This window comes from Camponotus vicinus, unplaced genomic scaffold, assembly GCF_025532165.1.
Source record: "Camponotus vicinus isolate PSW18456_S1 unplaced genomic scaffold, iyCamVici1.0 SCAF_3, whole genome shotgun sequence".
In the NCBI taxonomy this organism is placed as follows: Eukaryota; Metazoa; Arthropoda; class Insecta; order Hymenoptera; family Formicidae; genus Camponotus; species Camponotus vicinus.
In genome coordinates, this window is record NW_028141967.1 from 24,728,322 (window position 1) to 24,756,230 (window position 27,909).

The window sequence follows — 27,909 nt, forward strand, 5'->3', positions numbered from 1 at the left end:
TAAAAAATTAATTTCATTTATTATCTAGATTGAAAAAAAAACTTAACGACAACGATAATATGACGCACGGCAGTTGGCGATAATAATCGTGTCGTAGAGAGGACAAATTAGAAAAGACAAATTAAATATCACTCTCGATCGTTCACAAGTGACGAGACATAACAATTTCCAGACCGATGTCTAGCAACTGCGACAATTTTAATATTTACATCGCAAAGATTGAGGTAAAATGTTCTACGTTATGCGTTTCACATCAATTTTCCTGTCCTTTCGAGCACCCGTCGTCCAACAATGTCAAGGTCTATCGCAAAGGGTCGATAAGAAGGGTCGCGAAACGAGAATGCGCATTCCATTTACGGAGATTCCTCGCAAGCACGAGGACTTAATCTAAGAACCAATCGAATCTCGCGAGATCACGAAAAACAGAGGAACACTTTTTTGAGACCACCTAATCAACGACAGTGATTGCCGCCTTATCGAATCGAGATTGGAGATTGATTGGACGCTTGTGCGAAATGATGAAAGATGAGTGTTATCGAAGGATGGCACATTTTTGTCCAGAGATGACAAAACATTACGATAGATTGACTCGAGACATTAACTGAGAAGAAAAGAAAAACACGTATAAATCAAAACGCTTTGTGAGAAAAACATTCTCAGGGTTTTTATTTTATATAATATTTCGCCAAACATATAGAGGAGAGAATACAAATTTTTCAGCTGTGAAAAAAAAATAATTACTAAATTGAAACTTTGCAAAATTGTTTTCTTCTTCACAGCCATCGCCTCGACTTTGTATTCTTATAAATAACAAATTAAGAATTATTTATACTTTTTCTTATAGCTTTGCATATTTTATAATCAATATGTCGAACAGTTATAAAGCTGTCAAGACATGTGCCTTGCTCTTCTTCTTTCTTCTTTTATAGCACTTCTTTTTATGTTCTTAAACTTCCTTATTTATGTTTAGAACGGTACTTCTGAAAATTATGCAGGAAGATGGTCATATCTACCTGTTTGTTGAGAATATATCGCAGTATATATCGATAAATTTGGCGGCATATTCTCATTTTATTCAGAATAGACTCAACTTTTATAGAATTGAGTCTAAAGAAAAGTTTAAAGTGTCTCTTCTTTATGTAAAATTGCTATAATAATTCAATCTAATGTTTTGTTATAAAACGATAAATGAGAAAAATATTTATATTGTTTCAACTCTTTTCAAGACATCCTCGAATTGCATCGACTTCCAGATGAATGCAATCTTTTTAGAAACTAGATTTCTAAAAAAAAATTTATTTGCTGTTATATCAGGATAATAATGCTGAAGTGACTTAATTCACCGACAATCACAATCTCGAATCTCGATTCGACATGTCAACGCGAATAATTTAAAAGTATCCCTCCCGATCCTTCGGCGCGCTAGAGATCAGTTCCCGCCTCTTCCACACCGGCTGCGCTTGTACACGTTGATTCTGCGTCGTCGTCATCGCCGAGGTGACGGAGGACGGTATCGCCGACGTGGACGTCACGCCGAGCGATGTCTTGCCAGCTAGGGTGTCGGCGTCGGGTATGTGGCGTGTCTGATGCCTCGTGTCCGTGTAACGCCTCTTCGTGTACTTTTTGCTTTCGCTGGAGGTCACCGTCGAGTTCTTGCTCGTCTGCAGGGTCGACGCGAGGTCGACGTCCCGCCGCGAGATCTGCAGCATTCTCTCGATATCGGCGGTCTTGGACCTGAATCACGCGAGCGCACAAATTCGCGTTAGGTCGCATCAAGTATATTTGCAAAATTTATTAATTTATTTATTTTTTAATTTATTTATTTATCTCTTTTTAAATTACACTTGTTCGATCAGTAATCTTGCCACAAGATTTTTTTTTATTAAGCTGTATATCGTACTAATTAGTTTTCAAGTATGCAAAAAACTGTTCATGTGTAAGAAACGTTGACAGTTTTGACAAGTTTAATCTAGATAGAATTAATTAATAGCGGAATTAATGGAGAATTTTCAGCAAATTTCTCATTTGTTTGAAACTTGAAGATTACTATTTTATAAGAAAGTCTGCAAAACGATAAACTTTGTCTTATCATGAAATAAAACGAAAATTTGTCTACGCGATACGTGTTGGAAAACTGTTCATAAGGCAAATAGATTTTCGTTGCAACGGTTACATGAAGAATGAGTCTTTTAAGGTATCCACACCCTATCAATCTCAATAAAAAAATCATCGCGGCAACCAGCGTCTCCAGCAAGTCGTGCGAAACTTTGCGGAGACTTTTCAGGACTTGGACGGGAGGAGGAAGGAGGAAGAGACGGAGGGGGAAGAGGTATAACCGCAACAGAATGTACTCGCCTCAAAACCGCACCACCGATGCTGGTGATGCTCGGCGTGTACGGCGCCGCTGTACTCCGGATCGTTTCCTGCTGACCGGTCGATCTGCCCACTTGCCTCACCTCGCTCGAGGTCGTGAACGAGACCCTCTGCAGAACCGCTTGCTGATCCGGGATGTACGAGACGGCGGTGACCGCGCTATCGGGACTCGCCGGGGGCGACGACGCCCACGACGGCGGGGAACTCGGCGCTTGATCGCCCGACAGGGTCGCCGAGGAACCCACAGCGCTGTCACTTCCGTGTCTTCCACCTGAGAGCGACGATATTAGATTGAGACCGCGCAGCCTCACGATTCCAGATTTTTTATTCTATCGTAATCGTAAATTGTTACAAGTATATAGCGTGTCTAGCTAAGACAGAGAATCCGCGCAAACGTAGTTTATTTGAGATCCGCGAGCGTAGATATAACTTTATTTACTTCTTCTTAATAGTTTATTTAGACAAGATTTCTCGAAAGCTTCAAATAACTTTATCTATTTCTTCCTCTTAATCGTTGCCATTTTATCAAGATGAGTTAAATACCTATAGCTAAAGTTAAAAACCTATAGCTTTTTTATCGTTTGTGTATTTTAAAATTAATGTCTGATTGAAATGCGCGAATTAATATATTATATAGACAATTTATTGTGTGGGATTAATTTTCTTTTATATAGGATTAATGTGTGCAATTTGAACATCGTTTTTAAATATCCGTGCAACACGAATCGACATCGAATTACGTGTGAAAAGCGAACCTTCGCTGCAACCGGAGATGGATCTCTGCCTCTGCCGCCTCGGGGGAGCACTTGGTTGCTTCGGTGCCTCCTCGATATAAGGAATGTCCGGATCATCGAGGTTCAGGGTGAACGCGTCGGACATGGGTATGGTGAGACTAGCGGTAATCACTACTGGGGAGGATCTTCGGCGAAGATCAGACGGATCCTCGCTCGATCCGCTATCGACGCTGTTGCTCCTGCCCTCCTCCTTTCTCCGGCTTCCTGGTCTCTTGGGTCGTCGCGGTCTTGGTCCTATGTCACCGCCGACACCAGCAGTTTGATGTAAACACTGCTCTCTCGTCCACATCTGGAGTAAGAGAACCGTATTTCCCGATTAACGACATCACACGTAATACAAGTTTAATAATAAGATAGTGTTTAAATAACGATGAAATATTGCTGAGATATAAAATTGTATTTTTCATGCGTAATTTTAGATATAATCGCTTTAATTTAAAGCAATTTTTATATTTTAAATTCTTTTTTAATTAATCAAGTTTGAAAGTATCACAAAGTTGAATTTTTTTATTACTGAAAAGCGGTCGTATGCATTCTGATAAAATTCAAAATTATGCAATTTCGAGAGGTAATTTTAAAATCGCAGATCTGGAGTGCATAATTGAAGCTTTTAGAGAAAGAGTAGTTTAAATCTAAAATTTAGAAGAGTTTAGTTTGACATTAAGAGTGAATCTTGCAATTACAAGCTTGGTTCCAAACGTTTAAATTACAAACACAACGTTTAGAGAATCTTGGTGACGCTTATAAAATCTACTCTTTTCTTTTATCCGATTTTTTTGACTCTCTTTCATCTCAAGTTTCAAACGTTAAATTTAACTGCCGGATAAACGGATAATAAAATGCATGATCGTAGCACCTTTTTCGTCGATGTCGTCGTTGCCGTGGTGTTTGTTGACATAGTCAGCGTCTCCTCCACAGAGAACGTCTCCGCCTCGCTGCAGGGATCCACATCATCTCCGCATTGTCTGCAAAAGTACGTACGGAATTTTATTTCAACATTTTTGTCTCGATATTGTTACACTATAATTCGCAAGGGCGTAAATATGCGAAGAGCATCCTTACCTCGCGGCATCGATCGCCGCTCATGAACAAGAGACTCGGCGTCCGTTAGGTCAAGGACAAAATTCACGACTCCAAAAAAATCACTTTTATTAGGGGGATATAAAATATTCGAAAAAGTATTTTATAAAATACATAGAATCGTTCAGAGACCAATAAGTGTAACAGCGTCAATTTTGCAAAGTCAATTTCAGGTCTATAGAGCGGATATAGTTACATGACACTTCGGAACTTTAACAGCTGTGCGTACATACTTTGCAATCTTTATGTAACTCATAGCTGTATGCATTGCTTCTGTAACTTTGGGTTGTATTGTTTCTTTGTTTTCTACTAAAGCTATAGAATGTTTAAACGATACTTTAGATCGTGCAATAATTATGAAGAAAGACAAATATGATAACGATGAATAAAAATTATTATACAAAATAAATTTTTATATTTTAGATACACTATCAAATTACAAAAAAAAATTATGAGGACTCCATTTTAAAAGCTAACAAAAGAAATTTCTCGTGATATATACCATTCAAAACTATCGCGATTCGGTATAAAACGATCGAAATGTTTGTGCATTTCTTACGTAATTATTAATTGAGAATCGATTATTAACATGACAATAAAATGCGATACTCACTCTTCGGCGCGACGAGACAGCGCGATATCCAAATCCGCTGGATGGGTGTCCATCATATGCTGGTACACTTCGTCCAGCAGAGCCGTCGGTACCGTGAACAAGATCGATGTGTGTTCCAGGAGTGCCCGCATGACGTTTATCACATCTATCCTTTCCTCGGCTCTCTCCACCGAGACCTCCGACCTCATCTGACTGGGCTTCACGCAGTGCAGGATATTCGGTGCGAACACCTGGAACGCGTATATGATCATATTTCTGATTTTTGCGCAATACGACGTATCGATTTCTAATTTAATTAACGTGGCTTTTCGCGATGATTGACGATAGCCGAGAGCGTGTGTCGACTACCGAATTAATTAATCTCATGCTTCCCGCAGAAATTCCCGTCGCGATATTGAACAATATTGATACATGGCGGAATCTTGTACGAGATGCAAAATGTCCAAGTTAATTTTCAATCTGCCAAGTAAACAATTTCCCAATCTCTTCAAAGTCTCTTAATGTTTCTCGATGTTGCCTATATGCAATTGAAAATACGTATCGACGAAAGTATATTTGTAAGATAATTAAGTTTGATTAAATTGATTCTTGAAAAATATATATTATTATATAAAACAACGAGAATTTTTTCAGATATACAAACAAATGAAAATATTTATTACACAATAACGTGTACAAAAGTCAAAGTTAATTAACTCAGTTTCTCTCCATTTCCAGATTAATTAAGAAAAGAAAATCACAGAGAGAAACGCAACAATTTCATCGTCGAGTTGATAAAGAATTCTTTTTGCGTATCTCGACTAAGAGAAAAGTCAACGAGATGCGACGCGGAATTCAAAGAAAAGGAGCAGGAGTATCGGAAAGAAATCAAAGTCGAAAAGTGTCGGCACACGCGGTACTGACAGTTGCGAGATTCGTCGTATCCATTTTATTCCCCGGAATCCAATCCCCGGTTTCGCTCTTCTGGTCCTCGCTATTGGCCGCGACAACGCTCAAGAAGTTCAAAAGTGCCCAGAGTGTCTCACGATTGGGCGTAGGTAGAAGTTGAATGAGATGCTGTAGAGCTTCCTGCTGCAGTCGTCTGTTCCTGATCTCTGAAAGACATTCGAGAATGGCTCGTTTTATCGCGCTTTAATCGTGAAGTGGGAAGATTTAAAAATTTGGAGTCGCGAAGGAAAAGAAAATTAAACCAGGAAACAATCGACATCTCGCAGCGTAAATAAATTTATCAAAATCGACAATGCAAATTAAACTGTCCTTTATGAGCTGAAGTAGATAGTGAGGTGATATTCGCGAATAGCTTAGTCAAATTAGAACCTTACTTTGCGTATGTACAAAGGCTTGATATAAATCCCTGCAAAGCAGAGGGTCTGGTAGATCACGGAAATATTCCTTCAGGAGAGTGGCTACATCATGAGGACACTGATCTGCGCCTATCTTGGTTTCCCGACCGCAATCAAAGTCTTCTCTTAACTGAAATTAATTATAAACGTTACGCTTAAGATGCATAATAAATAGATAATGTAATCGTTTCAAAGAGAGAGGAGAGATTTTATCCGTAACGATATCATTTGAGTTACTTAAAAAAAAGTAAATAACTAATTTGTATTCTCAAAGTAATCGGTTTCCCGTTTGATAAATGTTTAATTCCTATCGATGATTATAATGTGCATTAATGGACAACATTACGAAGATTGAAACAGAATTCGATAACGCGCACAGATTAATGTATAGGATATATCTGAACAGAAGTAAAGAAGACTTATCTGACTGATCAAAGTTGTCAATTTCCAATTTAAGCTCATATTAACTCGAAGAACACAGTAATTGAATTATCACTAATTTTCGGTCAACAAAAGCGTATGATTTTTATTTTAATTTATATGTACCTTTTTGCATTAAAAAATTATGTATAAAAAAAATTTGCTTGTAAATAATTGGAATAAAACGGGATTATTGTGTAAGAATAAATTTCAATCGTCACGCAATATCTTTTATATCAAAAAGGAAGTCTCACCATTTTAAACAAAATTTTAAAGTCAAAGTTAATGTCAAAGTATTCTTGTTATTGAAAGAAAACGTCATACCTGTCTCACCCTCTTCTTCGAGGGTGATACGCGGAACACGCCTAGCGTCCGGAGACCGGTGGCCTCGAGATGCCTGATGCATTGCCTTACGACGTTTGGTACCGCATCCCACTCACCGGCAGAGCTTCCTCCGCCACTGTCACTCAATTCGAGCACTCCGGAATCGCTTCCTGTGAGAGCACCGCCTTTCGACGACAAAGACTCGCAGGATCCTCCCTAGGTCGATGAAGAAAATATCATTTGCATAAGAGAAGGTAAATGGACATATACATTCCGAGAGAGATTTATAATATATGATGTTGATTTTTTTTAAATAAGATGCTCAATGATCTCTATTCGTTCATTTTTAAACTAGAATACATGTAAAATTCATGCATTGATATAAAATAGCGATATAAAATCAAATGTTTAATGTCATCTGTACAGATGATGTACGAGTATCATTCTGTATACTATTAATTCTTGTAAAATCTTATTAGCTCGCTAGCATGAAATGTGCACGTATCCCATAATGGAGCATTTAAGCGGAATCGCTTAAACTTTCTCTTAGTGTGTCGGGAACGCTAAAATAAAGTCCCTCGCGAAATTGGAGAGTTCTTAATTAATCCGCGGTTAAAATTAGCGATTCCGTTCTCGTTCTATTCGCGTCTTCGAATCCATGATGTCACCTCGGACGTGAGACACGCACGTGACGTCGACACGAGAATTCTACGTCGTCCTCTTCACGTTGCACGTATATCGATCGATCAATCAGATTAGGCGTGGTCTCGCAAAGATGCCAAGAGGGACGATAAGTAGAGATAGACCGATTAGATCTTGAACGATATCTTTCTGATTTTAAACATGATTTTTGAGAATGATTGTCGCCAAGTTTGCTCTATTTCTTCAAACTGTAAGGGAAACGAAACGAATTTTTTTTAACTTACTTCTCATAAGGATAATATTTACCGTCACACTTTCATAAAGGTGTCATCAAATTTTATGAGAATGACCAGGCAATTTTAATCTGCTGTTTTATTTCATCGTATCATAAATTAAAATGAAAACTGGCTGTGTAAATATTTTTCGTGTCATTCAAAACACAAAGCATAGTCTCTTTTTCTCGTTCTCCAGTATGTTAATCATTTAATATCATTTATCGAATTGTCGGAAGTAAACCGCAAAACACTCGTGCGAGAGCGGTTGGAGATATTATAAAATATATCGATGCTATTTCTGCCGATGAAGCATAGATATTTCGGATCTCGGGAACAGCTGATTTAGCCTCCGGTTGTAAAAATTTCAAGTGCAAGCGACACATCAATTTCTGCTTACGTCGGCGCTTTATTGCTTTGATCAATTATCTCGATCGATTCGTAATATTTTGTTTCTACTTTTTTCTCATCGCTTTTTCCTAAAAATTTATCACTTTTCTCTCTTTATTTTTGTTGTTATATTATTTTTAATTTTAATTTGTAATAAAATTGTCTACTTTTCCTATACATGTAGATTGTATAATCGCATTTTTTTAATTCTTAACATCGAATATCAGGAGCTTTGAATTAAACAAACGTGCAGTTATAAATTTTGTTTGAAATAAATTGAAGAAGCAAAGTTTTATCATATATTCGTTCAAAGAAAATTTAATTAATCTTCAATTGTGTGTAATATCCTTCTCTCACTTAAGTATTCTTTTATGTAACTTGCTGTAAACATTTTCTCGCATTAATTGCATCTATAGGATTCATACGTTTAAGAAAAAATACATTAATTCTGGAACACACTGGTATATAACAACAAACAAAAAATAGAGGCAATCAATTATCTCCAATCGTTTGGAATAATGATATTCGTCAAGTCGGTTGCCGTAAAAGCATTTGCGGAAATGCGTCGATATGTCATTATAGCTTCTGAATGTGTCAATTCAAATTCAAGGCATGAAACGATGGGTGCAAAATTTATCTTGCTGTCGCAATCTTTCTTTTCTCCCTACTAATTTACTCGTCGCTCCGTTCGATTTATTTCGAAGCAGAATTAGAAAAAAGAGAAAATGTTGAATCTATTGATCTATTCATGAAATTTATATGAATAAAGTTTATATGTCACAAAATCAGAAAAATGTCAAAGTTCATCGCTCATATAGATTTCTCGCAAATTTATAAAGTTTTATAAAGTTCACGATATCGATTTGTTTTTTCGGTGATGAAACTTGTAGCCACATCGTGGATCATCCGAGGATAGTCTTTGAGAAGATATTTAAAGGAGATGCGGTAGCGAAAACAATTTACGCTTAATGGAGAAAAAAGCGATCTGTGAGATTACGACTTTGAGCTTCGTAATTTCTTCACGGCTAATTTATATGTAGAGGATATCTTAAAATCAGATGTCCTTTTAATAGCAGATTCTCTAGGAAAATTTGAAGGAGATTTTCCTTAGCAAAAATGTCATAGAAAGATCATTTTTTGCAAATTTAATCAATTTTTTAATCATATATCTCTGCAACTTTATAAGCCTCGAATTAAAATTCTATTAAAGTAAACTCCAGCTGAAATTACCTAGAGAATATAATTTTATCTCTTCTTTTTTCTCGTAACTTGAAAATGATCGATGTTTTCGCTGAAGAAAAATCATTTCTATTTGACTGATTTAATTGAGAATCTCAAACTTACAGAAGTGCTGTAAATTAGAATTATCAGAACATTATTTTGCCGTACTATGGATACTATAACAAGATGAAAGTTCGCGAAAATTAATTAGGAAATTTCTACGAGAACTATGAATTCTTGGAATTAATGAAGCCATTATGCGACGAGTGAAAACGGAAATTCGCATTCGCTTAACTGTTGCCCTAGATGTTTGCTCGTACATCGCCCGCAGTCCTTCCTGCAAAAGGGCTCGATAATAACAGGATCAATTCCGAGAACTAATTTGAATTGTTCCTGCATGCGGCAACGTGACGTAACGATTAAAATTGCATAATAAAGGATTTTAATTAAAAGATATTGCGTAATAGATTTCTTTTGAGATAAAGCATAATACTGGGAAACGATATCGACATTTACGTTTCGATTCCCATAAAAAAAAAATAGAAATTTTTCGCTACGCGATTTATACACGTCGATATATTTAAAGATTATAATTTAATAAGAGTATTGTAAGTATCGCGAAGAGAGAGAGGAACTTCGAAAATAACTATCCAGAGAGACATCGTGGAACCGTTATTTTATTATATAATAGTACGAGTTATCGTAGGTTACGGTCGGGCTATAATTCTATGCCGAAGCCAGACATCGTAAGAAATCGAGAATAATATCGAGATCGAGAATAATAATCTTGTAGATCAGGAAACGCACATCGCTGATCGTACACCAGTGTTCTTAAAATAACGATGAACGTTCGTTCTCGAGTAAAAAAAAATTGTTTTCTACTCAAGTACAGCGGCGCTTCTGAAACTAAAATATTCACTTCCGATTGGGAAGTCAAAGATCTGTCACCTTCAAAAGAAGAAGGAAAATTTATAAAATGAAGACACGGCGAACGCTATCTCTTCCATGCTAAACATTTTTGTAATAAGAATAAAAATAATATTAAAAGTATATTCTTCGCTAGTTTTAAAGTGTATAAACTTTTCCAAGCGGAAATTTAAGAATCCGCCCACGACTTGTCAGGGATGTTAAAGTTAAAGAATTCTATGAAACCACGATGCTGAGTTGATAGAGATACGAAGATCCCTTTTTCTCTCAAACAATTTCTATTCTATTATAATAGAAGTTTGAAATTAAATTCCCTAATCATTTATCGTTGTAAATTTCAAAGTTCTGAAGAATAATCGATCCCAACTCAAGTTTTCAAAGAAAAATTTATCACAGAAACTATATCCGTTAAAATATTAAGCTCCATCTTTCTTATTGCTCTGTCTAATCTGAGTCCAAAAGAGAGAACTAAAATTACATACAATTAACTTCTATCGTTATTACGACAGTTTAAGAGCAGGAAATTTTAGCTTCCACATGTATAAGTGCACCGTCTTGTGACATTAATTCCTCGCATCAGGCGATCTCTCTTCCTCCCCCCGCTATATCGCAACCCTGACCGCGTCTTGGACGGGAGATAGAGATAAATGGCGTACTCGTGGCCATCGGTCAGACGTATCCGTCGAAAAATAACCACTTGCAAGTTCGACGTCTGGCAAAGTCACGTCGCAAGTGGTCATCGATAAACCGCCTGCCCCGGCAGCAACGATGACGCAACACGGTGACGTCGTTAAGCGATGTGACGTCAATGAGAGAAAGAGAGAGAGACATGCCCGACAGAGTTTTGGGCGTTGTTCAAGACGATTTTTATTCACACGCTTGTCTTAAACGTTACTACGCGTGTATGAGATCGAGAATCTATTACGTCTTGAATTTTTCTAGAGAGATATATAACATAAAGACGTTTATCCCGCGAGAATCGCTCTCAAACTTGCCTTGTTTATTACATGAGCTAGAGGAATTACATAAATTCCGTGTAGAAATATACGATACCGATTTAAGTTTCTATATTTGCTCGTCGTCCGCGGTCGCATCTTTAATGGTCGCTCAATCAGCTGCCAAGCTTTACCACTCGAAAGAAACTTTTGTAATACAGGTCAACGCCTTGTCGAGAGTGCAAGATGCGAGTCTTTATGCATCGCGTATCTTTTCCAACTTTCTGTCCTTTATCGCGGTTTTAATAAAATAATTCAGAGATATCTCTCTCCTCCAAAAATGCAATTTTTTTAGACAAAAAAATAAAGTAGGTTTAAATACAAAGACAAATACGTAACGCATATAAATCTATAGGAAAAGTGAATTTGAAAAATGTAAACAAACGCCAAAATGTATGTGAAATATCAATCGAACCAGGTATACTTAATTCATGCAATAATTTGTATCGAATATCGTTCTAATCTCTGATAATTTTTACCTCTTCTGTTTTTGCCGCGACGGTCGTCGGTGTTTCTATAAGGCTGGAGAAACTGGTGCGACTGCCGTGTCTGCTGCTCCTACTCAGACAACCGACATCGGTGACCTCTCCAGCGGCGATTCTAGCGATTCTATCATTCTCTATGCACTGCGACAGCGGTATATTGAACACCAGACCACCAGCTACGTCTGCGAGCAAAAAAGAAGATGAAAATTTCAGAGGTTCGTACATGTGTAAATTTAATATGCACGGAATTTGAATATAAAAATATTTTTTATTAAAAATTTTTTTATTTTTATTAAAATTTTTTTTTTCTTCGAAATAGTATCGAGTATTTTTCAAGTACTATAACACTTTCTTCGATTAGAGATTTTAATTGTAATTATAGTATAAATATGATTAAAAAAATTTGCATCTTTATCATAACGTTAATTACATATGTACATATTTTTTTAAATATTTATTTGATACACGTGGGATATAATTAATGTTACTAAATTGGCTTTTGTTATTGGCTGTATATTGTATGCGCGATTTCGTCAGTAAATCTTTCTTTTTCGAATAATTTATAATCTCCTTGATCATTTGGCTAGCAAACGAGCACCGCGAAATCAACATTGATCTAATCTACGAGCCGTCAGCTGCACTTTGTGGACACGACGCATTTGTGCGTATGCATACGTGTTTCGTGCACAAATAAGCTAAAGCATCGATGCGATAGCGTTGCTATCGTCCGCTAATTAGGTTCATTAATGAAAACGATAATAATTTGATAACGATTTGCCACAGCATGGTACGGATCGATTAATTAACGCGTTTCTGTAACGCGAATTGTTTAATGAAATGGCGAAAAAACTGGTGAATTATAACAGAAAGTATCTCGAAACAAAATTAAGCAAGAGTAACTCTTCGTTATATTCTGCAAGAGTAACTTTTCATTATACTAAAGAACGAAGCGCTAAGAGGGACAGTGTTTAAGATGGTATAATTATTTTAAAATAAATTTTAATTTCAACATCTGAACCAAGTGAAAGGATTCGCAAAAGGATTTCGCTGAAAATTACATATTAATAGTATTTTCTTAATAATTTTAAATAAGTTTTTAACGAAATTGCGAACAACAAATGCGATAATAATTACCACTATGTAATTATCCAGACTTTCTGCATTAATAGCGCTAATTCGACGCGGCTTGAGATATTTTCGCGACGCGATTCTCGGCGCACGAGAAGACAGACCTTCTGTAGGATGACGCGTTTAACGTGACACTAATTAACATCAACATCCACTGGGTATTGCGCATCCTTTCAGATCGCGGCCAAAAACGTATCCCGCAAAATTGCAATCCCTAAGACAGACACGAGCTTCTTTTAGTCTACCCACGTCTGTCTCGCGATATGAAAGCCAGGTAATTCGAAGCACATTTGCCGCTACGTCGGCACCGTCTTCGATTAAAAGCCGGAGGGAAAATTACACGCACGATTCCTTCAATTCACGCTCATAAAGAACGAAACTACATTGTTTCGATAAAGCTCATTCATCATCATCGACTCGATACATCACGCGAAGTGCTTGTCAATAATAATTTCTTTTTTTGAATTATTTTAATCGTCTGTAATCGTGATATTTCGAATCTCCAATCTTGTATGTTGCGGATTAGAGTTTTTTTTTAATAATATTGATTTCGTGTATTTCTATTTCGCCGCGATTATTTTTGCAATTTACCGTGATACTACATTTTTGTCACGAGCAACGGTTTTGCGAAAGCCACTTTTCTCATCCAGGTTATGCATGCGAGAAATGAATAAAATGTCTTTTTCATCGACGCAATTTGTCGCAACGTGTGAAAGAAAATACTACACAAAGAGACGTGGCCTGTGACGATAGACGGAAGGCGCTAAAGTTTCGATCGCTTCTCCAAGAGAGCCAGCTGAAAACCGAAAAGCAACAAACCGTGTCCCTATACCGATCCGATTATAGACCACGATCTGGGCCATCCCGGCCATCTCTTTTTCTCTCTTTCTCTCTCTCTCTCTCTCTCTCTCTCTCTCCTTCTCGTCGAAACGTACCTTCCCAAGACGAGTGTGGAACACGAGCCACTTTACGCACTACAATGTGCGAAGAGAACGAGCCTCTTCTTGGAAGCGTCGAGAAACGATCGGCATCGATCGTCAAACACTTTGCCACCCCCGTGCGATGTCGGGGACGTATTTAGACGCGTGGAGTGCGAGCATACGGACATTGCGTATATAAATATCCCCGGTGTATCTTGTTGCACGCACACGTTTAAGTAATTGACATTTCCTGATAGGTGTATTTATATGTGGATGCAATTTTGTGTTTATGCCTGTATATCTTGATCGCCGACATACTTTGAAAATGAAATTTATAGCATCAGAGTCGCGTGTTGTTCTACGGTTAGGAAGGTCTGATTTTGACGATAACATTGCGTTTAATGTCTCCACTGAGAACTGTCGCTCGACACGCTCGTCGAATAATTTGTTCGTCGATCTGTCGAGATCTAAAAGCTTCAATTTTTAATAATGCATTATACAGTACCGGTCAAAAATATATCACCTTTATGAAATGTATCATCTTTTTTAAGGATAACTTCATTCAAAGTGCATATATTTCTATCTAGTCAAATATGTTTAATACTGAGTATGTAAGTTACTGAACAATAAATTTTTCATTCAACAATGAAAACAGCAACTCAAGAAAAATTGATTAAATATATACATTTTGAATTGTTATCCTCAAAAAATATAAATATGATATACTTTTACTGAAAATATTGAAAATGAAATCTTGATAACTATTTGATAAAATGAGATAAGAATGCATTTTATGAGACTTCATTTTATGCCATATATATTATTGGTTTTATGCCAATAACATTGTTTTCTTTCTCTGGATATGTGTACTAATATCTTAATTGTTTCTGTCGAGAAATGTTTACACCAGGGACCAGCAGATATCTATTTCATTCTTACTAAGCGATACAAGTTTGGAATGCAATTCATAGCGTCGCTCCTGAGGGGGAGCATTAAAGTAGTAGTGCATTAAAGGGAGTGAGCGACCTCACGGGAAGATTTCCCGATTGACGTCTGGTGTCCCCTACGCATAGGCGTATTCAGTGTGCATGCGAACCGCAAATAAACCTGATATATGCGGAAATATGTACCGCCACTGAGCACCCCGTGGCTAATTTTAGCCGGCGAAATTGTGTCTCATACCAGCTTGGCCGACCGATCTTGCTTCGCACCCGCCTCTCACAGCCTCTTGCACACGGATAAGTAGATGCATTTTCCACGGCAAAATTTCATTTCGGTTACTCCGATATTAAACTAACCGATACGAGAGAAGAAGAGAGAAAAAAATTTCAATAATACCGTAAGAGTGGAATTAAGGTCATTTTTCAAATCGATTTTTATCGCGATTAGTTTGAAATTAAATATTTACTCGAAATTTTTTTTCTATATATCTATTTTATCTATATCTATTTTATCTTTTTTATTTATTTATTATTTTTATTTATTATTATTTATTATTTTTATTTATTTTTTATTTTTATTTATTATTATTTATTATTTTTATTTATTTATTATCTTTTTAAATGCGACACCGAAGATGCTGATTTACGTGGTTTATACAACCAAGCGGAGCTTTGAATATTCTTGAGAGTATACTACAAATTGTATAAGTATTATCGTACATTTGCAGTCGGAATGATGCTTTTAGTGCGTGTCCGCGTAATGCATCCGGAGAGAGATACATGTCACATTGGAAAAATCCCATTTCCAATACTATATCCATTTACGGCCATAATCTTTATTTGAAATGTCACGGACGGTATAAAAGCGCAGAAAGCAATAAGGATAATCGCCCATACGATACATAATTAGAAATCTTCGAAATGAGAACGCGATGAACCGAGCGCATTTTCGGATAATGTTTGCCATGGAAAATTGCAGTTTGCTCGCATAGCGATTCCGTTGATATGAGAATGCTCGACAAGGAACAATTATCCTGGTACGTTTCGCAAAAGCGTTTCATCTGCATTTCTACATGGGAGTCGCAGTAACCGGAAATAGTAATCTCCGCTCTATCCTGCAGAGATATCTCTTTCTTATCCCGGAAAATTTTCATACTTTTACAATATTATTTTCCCGATATGATATAATGAGAATCGATTATTTTTTTCCATACTCGTTTATTTATTTATCTTTAATATTTATGTAATAATTTTATAAATAATTTTATAAATTTTTGTTTATTTGGCCAAGATTAACGTTTAATCTGAATCTCTTTTCGATATAATGATTCACTTGATCCAGACTTCTTGTGATCAAACATGGAATTTGAAACGACGAGACTAAAGAGAGACGTGCCGATCGACTAAAATAAATTGAAAATTTGTCCCAAGAATAATATTTATCCTTGTTACGATAGATTAATATATATATATATATATATATATATATATATATATATATATATATATATATATATATATATATACAGGGTGTCCCTGAGCATGTGCTCACGCACTTGTGAGGAGGTAGAGTGCAGTAAATAAAATAAAGAAATCCTATTCCATGTAACGATTTTTATAATAATAATAGAAATATTAATTATTGAAAGTTCATCACAGTTACTTTCAAGGTCAATTTTAAGATTGACAGAGGCACTTTCAGAAAAAACGTTTGATACAAAAGTTTCTTATTTTTTCACGTACAATTCGAATCTGTAATAAAAAGTACCATGTTCCCCTAAAAAAAATCAACTTCCGATTCGGATGGCGTATTTCCGGTCGGAATCAAAAGTTGAAAATATCACCATTTGATAGAGCGTACCCGATTTACTTAAAAATTGTTCGCGATTTTTGACAAAAGCCATTTATTTTTATTTTAAAAGGGGTGTACGGGTGGTCTGGGACACCCTGTATATATATATATATATATATGTATATATATATATATATATATATATTGCATACAAATACATATATGCGTAAGAATGTCGTAAACATATCAAGTGATAGAGCACTCCCCCGAAGAACTTCGGCGAGCGCTATTGCGTCTGAAAATAACTGAACCAGTTATTCTCCAAACAAATAATTGCGCCATAAATTATACGATCGTTAAATACGCGGCTTTTACGCATTCGACTACGCACTTCGTACTTAATTATCGGCACGATCAAAACAAATTTTCACGCGCGATTCGTTGCTTTTGCATCGATGATTTTCGAAAATCCTTACGCGCTTTTACACTCGTAATGAGATTCGCGTGTTTTAATTCATTTCATATTTCTATATCAGAGACTGAAGAATATGTTTCGCTGAGACGAGGATATAAATTTAATTCAGATTCTCCGGAAAAATAAGAGTACGATTTATATGGAAGATGAAAAAGTCGTACATCGATTTATTTAATTAGAGATCTTTACGGATCGTTGAATCCAAAGTTACGTACTCTTGCGAGAGCCATGTGAAAAAACCATTCCAATTTTATCGACGCTTTGTTATTTCAAGTTTCATTCGTTGTACAACGTAATGATTAAAAGGATCTCATCGATATAATTAGAGAAGCTCGTTGACCGGACATAACGGATTTCGTTGAACTCGCGTTTTTCCCTCGCCTGACCTAACGACCGCGATTCCTTGTTATACCTTGTAAATAAAGTGTATCAGCGTCAAATAGAAAAAAATGCATTTTATTTATTCGCCAAGAGATTTTAATTGAAGGAGAATAGAAAGCGGCGGATGGTATAAATAGATGTCATCGTTTATTCTCGAGATTACGATTGTTTCTCTTCGTTGCGAAATTACATTGACGATATAGCCGGCGGCAACGGGATTAACCGGTATTGCGCTTTGTGCTCACCCTTTTCTTTCTCATCCTTCCCTTTATTGTCGAAGAAGCCCGTTGTTAGAGCCTTCCTCTTCAGCAGATACGCCCGTCTCTTTGGTTTCGTGGTCGCCGACCCGCTGCCGAGCGTTTCTGAAAGGAAACGAAGAAAACGACCTGACAAATGTATTCCAAGACTCCTTAATGCAATACAATTATGCAATCTTGTAAAATCAGAACAGTATCTGCATCTGGCATGCTGCAACAATTCGTATATATGTATATAGCGTTTATTTTAAAATAAATCCGTCTGTTGGTATAATTTAATCAATCTTTTCTTAGATTTTTTTTAGAGAGACAAAAAGTGAGAAGAAGAGATCTTTTTTTTTAAAAGAAAAGATGATTAAACGAGAGAGAAAGAAAGAAGATATTTTTACATTTTTACATGTTTACATATGTAATGGGAATAATATAACTTTTTCATAAATAAATGTAAGAGGGAGATTCAAATAGGATCTCTCGCAAAAATTAAGTAGTTTTAACTGACATGTATGTGAGATGTTTTATATACGAATTTCTTGCTTTTCGTTTCCGGCATAATAATAGCTTTCGTATTGTGATTAATTATGTTTCTGATTTATTCTAATTATGAGTCTGATGCTGCAATACATTTTACATGACTTTTCTCTTCGTTACATCTTATAAAATTTAATCTTGTTTTAATATTCGCGCTTTGGGTTTGATAATAATTTACTATTTCGATTTCAATAATATAGGAAGCTACTCTTGCCATAACATGGAATAACAAAATTTAAAAAAGTAGAAAAATAAATTTAAAGTTGAAGGATTTTCTTCAAATTTAATTTTTTCACAAATAATGGACCTACATAAATTATATTTGTCATGTGTATTCATGTATAATTTATCATTATATTATTATATCTCCTTTATAAAGGATTTCCACGGCTTACAAATAATATTATATATCGAATGTGAAAAGTGAAGATGTTGCGATCCAATATCCATCAACGATGACTTGATGCGTTCCTTGCACTTTCTACTTGAAGAATGTATACTATTTCTATTATAGTACAAGTACTCATAGTCATTCTATTGTAATATGTACAATGTCACTCTAATGATCTGATCGGAATTTTCGGCATTCAGACGAAAGAAGAGAGACATTGCAAAATTCAAGTGGATGAAAGCGGGCGAACACTCATAGTCATAAACACGTCAATCATTTGGAGTTCAAACGAGACAGCCAAACGGCGCCACGTCTTTCGCGATAAATGCCGAAGTAATCTCTTAGATATACAACGAGATTCCGAGAGATTCTCTCTCTCTCTCCCCTATTATTATTCCTCGTAGGTACGAAAGCGGTCGGTCGATCGGTCGAGCGAAAATCAAATTCTTCGAAGAAGCGACAAAATTGCCTGATTTCTTCGTATTCAGCTTGGAATAACTTATGTAAGCATGGAATAACTTGTGTAAGTGCGGAATAAAATCAAGCTATCCGATTGAAACGACAAATTAATCGTTTTCTGAAAATAATTATTTTCAAAAATATTTTATCTTACGATTAATGAAGAGATTCGTTTAATCCTCAGATTTTCGCAGGAGAAATGTTTATCTTTTGTATAAAAAAATAGGATATATATTAAAGAGATCTTTATAACTCTGATGAAACGTGAATCCTCTAAAAGAACAAACCTTGGGACGAATAATTCACGTAACGTACGGGGGCGTTGACGAGAATGCACATAAGGATTCGATTCCATACGGCGTACAAAAGCATCCGAGAAATTCATGACTCTCAACGATGTTTGTTAAATAAAAGCCGGCGGGGGCCGTACGCTTAAATACACGTTGGAATTTCGTTGGGCGTAATTTCCTCTCTTTTCTTCGCCCCTTCGAAATATACTCCACGGATTAATGGAGCGCGGCACGCAGACAGTTGCAATGGAATTACACGTGCCTGGAGGAATTCCTTTCAAAATCTGCAACACGAGTGGAACGCGGACGTAAAGCGTGAGCGTGCGATGTAAAGAGAGAGAGAGAGAGAGAGAGAGAGAGAGAGAGAGAAAACGCGGGGGTGTGTTACTTGATAATAATAATTATAGACGGAGAAAAGTATAAAATGATAGATGTATCATTCTTTCTCTCACTTTTTCGCGAAAAATTGTTACAGTAAAATCCTCGTTTACAGTGCCTCGTTTCTCTTTTGATTTTCCTTTTTCCCTTTTTTTTTATTCGAAAACCACTCACCACTCGGCGGCCTGATGTGCACACCCAGATTGAGAGCTTGGAGTTTGGCTACGGCCACCTTGCAGAGGACCTTCCTCTCGATTTCGGACAGCGCTCGCAGCGATGTATCTTGCAGAGTTACGCGCCGATTTCCCGTGCCTGCCCAAGTGCATTTTCCCTGCGACAGAAAAGAGATCGGGTGGACGTCTCTCCCTTATATTTTTCCGTCGACTTACTTCCGTCGCGAATTGCGCTTGACAGCGACCACAAGCGAATTTTCGGCACGTGTAACCGTGACGCGAGAAACGCCGTGGAACGTGTGCGAATTAAGAAATATCTCATCGTTCCCGAACGCGAAATTTAATTCCGTGATCTCGACGCGCTCCTCGTTATCATGCAACGATTTATTAAAATTAATCCTATCATGTAAATTTGCGGAATTAAAATTTATGGATTCGTCGCCGAGATGAATCACAGCTCGGGCTTCGCGTCCTGGAATTTGCGTTATCGTGAATTTCGACCAATTTCGATTTCGATGACGGATCGATAATCTCGGCGGATATAAGTTCAGCCTCATTCGTCAGTATTTACACGTTTCGCAGACACGTGTCATAAAAATTTCATGATAGTTTAACGATTGTGCTTTTAGTAACGTGCACTTGACAAGTAAATGGAACGAAGTATAATATCGAGGAAATGCGAGATATAACGTGAAGAGATACAATATGACAGATCATAACTCATACACTTTTCTTCCACCTCACGGAGAGAGGATCAAGTTAATCTTGCAAGAGACGTAATTGTGCGAATGTTTCGCTCTTGTTTGCGAGGAGAGCGCGTAGTAAGATCAAGCCAAGTTTAAATTGCACAAAATTTAACGATGCATACATTATATTTGTTTTTGATTAATGATGATAATAATATTGCAATTAATAATACCTCTTATAATCTGATGCAAAAATCAAACACACAGGAGTGTAACATAGTTTCATTAATTACGTTGTCGTACATAGTTATATAACTTACTATAAATCATCTGTATATTTTTTAATTACAATATTTTATTAAATGTATATCTGTATATTTTTTAAATTAGAATATTTTATTAAAACTTTTGTAAAAAATATACTGCTAAATATCAGGCTCGTTTTAATAATCGTTAAAAATAACAAGAAATAATCTACTTTTGTCATTCGTGAACTAATCATCTGTGCGCGAGAAAGGCGTCAAATTACATCGCATCCAGTTAAAAAAGCAATCAAAAAAATGTCAAAAATTTTAACGTAAAAAGCATGTGTCGAGGCAATGACACGTATATAGTTCAGCGTTATGGGCTTTCGTGTAAAAACTGATGGAAACAAGAAGGTGAGATATTCTTCCTGTCTCTTCAACTTACAAGTAAATATATGCTTGTACATTTTTGCGCAAATGTGTGTTCCTCGCTCTTGTGATATTTTACAATGTTGAAGAGAGCCGCGGAAGAAAGATATGAGTAATGATCATTGTTATTCAACGATGAACAATTTTTGTGAGCGCATCTTTTCAAGATCTCGTGTCCCGTGCATTAGAATATGCGCGATACAACGCAAGGAAAAATAAGCATGTGGCAACGAGACAAGCTTGAATAAATAACAGATTTGATGATTAATTGTTCTATTGAGAATTTATCTTTTTCGCAGCACATCGAAGCGACAAGTAAGCATAGTTTTATAAATCGAAAATGTTATATCGATAAAATGTGATTTTAAAAAGAATAATTTTGTTTCATATTTACTACTTTTTTGATAGAAGAAGAATTTTTCATAGCAATTCGTATTATCTTCATAGTAATTTCGATTTATCTTTAAAATTGCATCTTAAAATATACATTAAAATGTAAAATAACAAGCAATTCGATCAATTTGAAATCAATGTTGATCTATCTAAATAAACGAATATGCCAGAAAATGTAGCAAAACAAATTAAAACAAATGTATAATATCGGCGTACAACATCAATAGTTTATTTATCAAGTAATGTTATTATATATTGTATAATTTTGTCATAATGCAAGGAATTAAAATATGAAACGAGAACACGGAGCATAATGATACGCAGCATCATGACGAGAAAAAAGTTACAATAGCAGAAATCAGTGATGCACTTATCAAAATGTCTTTCATTTGTTAGGCTACTTTTTATTTTGCTGACATTATCACAATTAAATGGAAACTGCAATGTACTTTATCGCGATTAGCGTCGCTAAGAAATAGCCATGTGTGATACATATAGGTAGATAAATTGTACTTTTATCTTTTATACAAATACGCTAATTTTTTTATCACTTGCCCGCATAATAATAACGCTTAGATTTTTGCTTTACATAAATATTGGAAAGAAATTAAAATATTTTTCTTTTTCATTATTTAAAACTTGATTTATGAAACATTACTTACGTCACTCAAATTTTCATTAAAATTTTCAAATTATTATTACCCTAACCCCTCACATGTTATAATGTATTTTTTATTATTCCAAAGTGTTTGCTTATTTTACAGCGGTCTTTGATGCAAGAATGAAAATTAAGGATAATGAAAAAAGGGAGAGGACTGAAAAAGTTCGTGACTCGTTTGTTGATCGCCGGGAGAAAATCGTTGCTTGTTGCTTGTTGTATATTCCGAAGGCTCGCGAGACGAAGGACTCGTATAGGACGCATGAGGATTGACGAGGTAAAAAAAGTATCCTTGGAACGCGAGGGAAGTCTAACGAAGCCGAAGGTCTATCCAAGGCAAAGAGGGTATGTATATAAGCTTCGCATCCCATGCAAATGCGAGTGAATGATCAAGCGGAAACTAGTTTTAGAAAGTGTCGAGTTAGTTTTCCGCCATCATCCCTTGATTGAGCTATCCTTTCTTCTCGCTATTTCCTTGTTCAATCGTGAAAAACAATGGAGAGTATCCGTTATGAACTTTGTCATGAAAAAGAAGAATTCAATTTTATTAATGGAATTATTGCGTGTAACAGGAATAACAGGATGTCACGCTAACAAATGCATCTCGTGTAAGTAATATTATTGTTCGCTTACAAAAGTGGTTCATTCAATGGAAAAATATAGCGACATATATTCTCGAGTTATAGTTGATCGGGAAGAAAAAAAAGAAATTGTGTCATGCAAACCCAATAATAAAACTCAATAAGCATTATTTTAATAAAATTTGGCATCGCAGACGTAGCTTTATCAAAATATTAAATTCTAAAAATTTGGATGAACAAAATTTTGAATTAAATTTTGGTACAGATATAATTTCAGTTTCCTTTTTGCTCGAAAATATTTAACTATTAATTATATCGAGTCAAATATTTTCTCTTTTTAAGCAAAAAATTAATTAAAATAAATGATATATGTCTCGGTATTGAAAGGCATAAATTGACTAGTACAATAAATTTTTTGCGCTGTGAAAAAAAAAGAGTTTTCTTTTTCTCTTGCAATCTCGAGACGGATGATTGGTCGAAATAACGGAGAAACACCACGTGAGAATAGCATGGACACGAGACGGCGGTGGTAGTAGACTTTGGCTTTAGTGTGTCGATATATATCCAAGTAGTAGTATAGTGGCAGAAAGAGGAGGGGAGGGGAGGGGTTAAGTATAGTTTATACACACCGCCGCGTTGGCTGACTATTTCTGGCGGCGCCAGCGAAATTCCGAGGCCCTAAATTGGTTATCGTGCTTACCGCTTAACGAGAACGTCTGCCGCAAGGTCGACCCTCTTTTTCTTCTTTCGCATTTTCCCTTTTCGCATCTTTCGCGTGCTTAGACGCCGAGGATAAGGAGGTGTCAAAGAAGAAAGGGAGAAACGTCTGAGCGTCTCGGCAACGAGTACAATTATCGAGTATCGATGGAAACTTTTATTGCGAAAGAAAGTAATTTACACTCTCTTTCTTAATTTTGAAGAAATTGGAAAATAATTCAAATTAAATATATAATTTGAAAAAATTTTCCTCTGCCAGAGAATATTAATGAAAAATGAATAAAAATAAGCTCTCTCTCTCGTGACAAGTTTCAAAGATGTAAATGCGTAATTTTTTTATGAATTTGATATGAGCTTTTATTTTAAGGAGAAAAAAATAACTTGATATTTTAAATTTATCGTGTCAAAAATGTGAAACCGCGCACGTCAAAAAAATCATTGTTTAATTTATATGGAAAAATTACAAAATAATGCACAATTTGAAACCAAATTCATTTCGCAACGAAACCTTCAGTATTTTCAGTATTTTCAGTATTTCTAATGCTGTTAAATAACTCTTTTTATGCGACAATTTACAATGTATAAATTTTTAAATTACGGATATAAAGGGACGCGCTGTTTTGGGAACCCACCAAGGGCAAATGCGGAAGAGAATATAAATGTTCGCATCAAGAATTTTCTTTTACACTGAATAAATGGCATGATTTAAGTGGATTGCCTCAAAACTTACTTTCACAAAATAGAAGATTATGATATTCGTATCGTGTGAACAAATAAAGAAAGAGATGGAGAGAAAGAGAGAGAGAGATGCGTACATGCAATGTTTTTTTGTCATATTTATAAAGAATATTTAGTATGTTTTGTAATATCTGTAAATAACTTGTTATTCCGGAATTAATTTGCAAGAATAACTTTATCCAAAAATAGCGCAATCGCCAATTGCCAGTTTCGCCAAACACCCTTTATAATTCAGAATCTCTTTGCTCTTTCAGAGGATATTCCTGCCTCGCGTAACATGGAGATCAGCGCCAGAAGCTGCCATTACGAAAATGCGGGTCTATGCCAAATTCACGGTATCTACTGTTCCTTTTTATTGAGCTTTTTGCTAATTTCGCGGAGACGCCAAAGAATGCGCGAGATATAGCTCATTGGAAAATCCGCGGGATGCATTTAATATAACTTCCAGAAGACGCATTTCATTTCTGTGCTCTTTCAGCTGTCTTGTCCTATCACAAACGACGGAGGAAACTCTTCGCATAAATACACTACCAATCAGTAAAATCTAAACTGCTATTCAACATAATCAGAGGAGATGATACAGTATTTTAATACAGATTATTTGATTTATAATAGTTGTGATTTGTAATCATTTTTTTCAGATGATTTAAAGTATAAAAATTTTCATATTTTTTTATTAATAAAATGTAATCAATTATTGTAAATCAAATTATTATCAAAAGCCTTGAATATTTTCAATTTTAAAAAATGTAAAAATTTTGATTGTTCGTCCTTTTCTCTATTTTTTATAATACCACAATTTTTTGTTCTTTTCGAATGATGTACAAGTGGAAAAAACTCACCTGAGGCGTCCACGCGGACGGCTGATGCGACGCTCTTGACGTGCTCTTGCTTCTGGAGCGCCAGATCTTCTTCGCCACCAGCCGGCTGCCGTGATGCACGACGCTGCTCGAGGACTTGCTCTTCTGCATCGCGGTGCCACCTGCGGAATTGGCGGACGATAACGTGAGTGCCGGCGAACCCGGTGCTGAATGCGGTTTATCTTTATGCGCGTTGGAACCGTGCAGGAGATGGGATAGGAAGGATTGATGGTGATGAGGATGTTTAACGGGAGTGTTGGCCTCCTCGGAGCCAAGGCCGGCATCGATGCTGCTCCTGGAGCTGGCGTTTCTACTCGCCGGCGGTGACGTCGTCGTGTCGGCGTCCGATAAATTCTCGGACGGGATTTCACCAGGACCGTAGGAAGACATCTCGCGATAGTGCGCCGCCCAATTGTCCTCCGTTTGGCAGCCCTTGTTGTTGCCATCGTCGTCGCCGGGCTTGGTGATCTCGCCTTTGGCCTTGATATTGCGCAGATTCCGATCGTAGTTTACCCGCTTAAACCGATCGGTCTTGTCCGCGTCCATGGACTTTTTTCGCGCCATCCGCAAATACCTCTTGATAGTATCGCTCACGGATGGCGACACGTCGTCGTTGTCGACGCTGCTGCGTCTCCGTCCGCTTGACTTGTGCGACGCCGCCTCCTTCTGCGAGGAGGACTCGTCCTTTTCTTTCTCTAGTAGACACGCGTCGAGGACGTTTCGGGAAACTGGATCGGTTTGCGCGCTATCGTCGAGGAAGCACTTATCAGTGCTGGGTTCCTGAACGGCGATCAAAGGTGAGATCTTTGGGTGATCTTTTTGCGTGGATGACCAAACGTCGGACTTTTTGGTAGACGGCCTACTCCTTTCGTGATCCCACCATCGAGTGGATGGCGAGGTATACGCACCGGTCGCTCGAGGTCCTCTGAAACCTCGAGTGCATCTCAGATCAAAATAGAGTTTCTCGAGAAGCTTTCGATCCGTCAAGATGTCGGAGATTACATGCTCCCGAGAAGACGACTTGCTATAATGACGACTCAATGTCTCCATCAACGACTTATGAACATAGTCGCCTTGATAGGATATAGACTCGGGAACCACGTTTTTTCCGCTGGAAGAACTCTGGCGAGAAGCTTCATCGCGTTTGGCCTGAGCCATGATCATATCCAGATGCTGCTGTAACTTGTTTATTAAACTACGATAGTCGAGGTGCTCCTTCGCCTCCTTCTGTTGATTTGTCCCCTGCGACTTGGCAGCCGTCCTTGCCGGATTGGCCGCGTCGCCTCGCATGTTCAGGTACTTTTGTAGCATATCAGCCAGCTCCTTAGTCTCAGCATCCTCCTGAGGTATCTTACGACACATTACTGGACTCGATGGCGTGCTTCCGCTGCTGCCGCCTGACGTCAGTAGCCACTCTCTTTTCGCCTTGGCAAGATCAAACTTTCCAGACGTCGTCGTCTGAAGAACGAAGCTCTGCGGCGAACTCCTGGCATCATCGGCCTCGTCGGCCGAACTGGCCTGGGCTCGACAGCTGCCGCTCTTGATCGGTCTGCGACGTCGCTGGGCACGGAAGCCCAAAGTGCCCGGATACGAGGCTTTTCTCCAGAGCAGGAATCGTGGCTCTTTCTGACATACTTCCTGAAAGTACTGCTCGATCTTTGGTATATCCTCCGGGCGGTTGTGAGTGCCATCCGGGATAAGACGCCGGCCGGCATCCGCCATGTATCGCCACGTTTTCCTGGTGAGCAGCCATCGCTCCTTGACGGGCTTGCCGAAGCCTAGTTTGGTCCTACGTTCCCTGGACGTAGGCGGTGTATCGCGTATCGTGCTCGTGGTGTCCGCGCTGTCGCGACGCGAGCGTCTCCTGCCACCACCGGGACGCTCCGCCATCGCGTTCTTGTCTCGCCTTGCCACGCGAACCACCTTCGCAAAATTGCGTCAGCCTGGTATCGTACGACAGAGACGACTCGCGGTCGTCCTTCACTGCGTGGACGTCACTGTATCATACTAGGTGACGTGCTTATTCTCTTACTTGCGACGACTAATCATCTCGCTTTCGATCCAATACGTTGAGGCGAGAGGAATATATTTTTAATGAACGTACACCAACTGCACTTTGACACTTTGACACTTTATCACTCGCTGAAGGAAATACCTCGAATTGTCAAAATGACAACTTTCAAGATCGACAAGGACTGGCTCAAGAGTTTCGACAAATTGACCTTCTCTTTAAATAGAGCCTAAGAAGGCTCTTCGGACGAGAAGCATTGTCAATCTTATCCGTTCTTCGGAAGATCTTAAAAACGATGCCAGCAAAATACAACGACGACGACGAGGACGTCCGGACGTCAAGATTGCACGCGTTGCGAGAAATCGCGCGAGAGCCGGCAAGGTGGAAGCTGCCTAAGGTACGCGACTACTGCTCTTCAGGGCGTCGCGACGCTCGTGGACGCTCCGTGTCTAAAAGCGTCTTCGCCCCTTCTCTCCGCTTCCTCCTTCTCGCTCGCGTGCGGAAACGCGAGCGAGCGAGCCGCGAGTGCGAGAGAAAAGAAGACGACGACAATGACGACGATGGACCAGACTGAGGAAGAGGTATAGTCGCTGCGGTCT

The 27,909-nt window shown here is 37.6% G+C and overlaps 1 protein-coding gene and 1 long non-coding RNA gene across 2 annotated transcripts; one reads left to right on the top strand and one right to left on the bottom strand.

Moving 5' to 3' along the window:
• On the bottom strand, window positions 1–27,851 carry Rhogap102a (Rho GTPase activating protein at 102A). The gene is made up of 12 exons (XM_083095511.1): window positions 25,282–27,851; window positions 19,994–20,150; window positions 17,762–17,878; window positions 11,874–12,061; window positions 6,948–7,163; window positions 6,183–6,333; window positions 5,764–5,954; window positions 4,861–5,090; window positions 4,024–4,132; window positions 3,129–3,456; window positions 2,356–2,644; window positions 1–1,734 (listed from the first exon to the last, which is right to left on the bottom strand). The coding sequence occupies exons 1-12, from the start codon at window positions 27,187–27,189 to the stop codon at window positions 1,392–1,394; spliced, it is 4,227 nt and encodes a 1,408-aa protein (XP_082951637.1). The 5' UTR covers window positions 27,190–27,851; the 3' UTR covers window positions 1–1,391.
• On the top strand, window positions 11,682–25,072 carry LOC145969401 (uncharacterized). Its single transcript, XR_014438091.1, has 4 exons — window positions 11,682–12,094; window positions 22,510–22,748; window positions 24,694–24,774; window positions 24,918–25,072. It is a non-coding gene; the product is annotated as an uncharacterized LOC145969401 (long non-coding RNA).
• Window positions 27,852–27,909: the final 58 nt, after the last annotated feature.

Coding starts and splice junctions, on each gene's coding strand:
- Rhogap102a (XM_083095511.1), bottom strand. CDS start 27,189: ATGGCGGAGCGTCCCGGTGGTGGCAGGAGACGCTCGCGTCGCGACAGC. Junction 17,879..19,993: donor GCACATCAGGCCGCCGAGTG/GTGAGTGGTTTT, acceptor GTTTCCTTTCAG/AAACGCTCGGCAGCGGGTCG. Junction 5,955..6,182: donor AGCCTTTGTACATACGCAAA/GTAAGGTTCTAA, acceptor AATGTCTTTCAG/AGATCAGGAACAGACGACTG.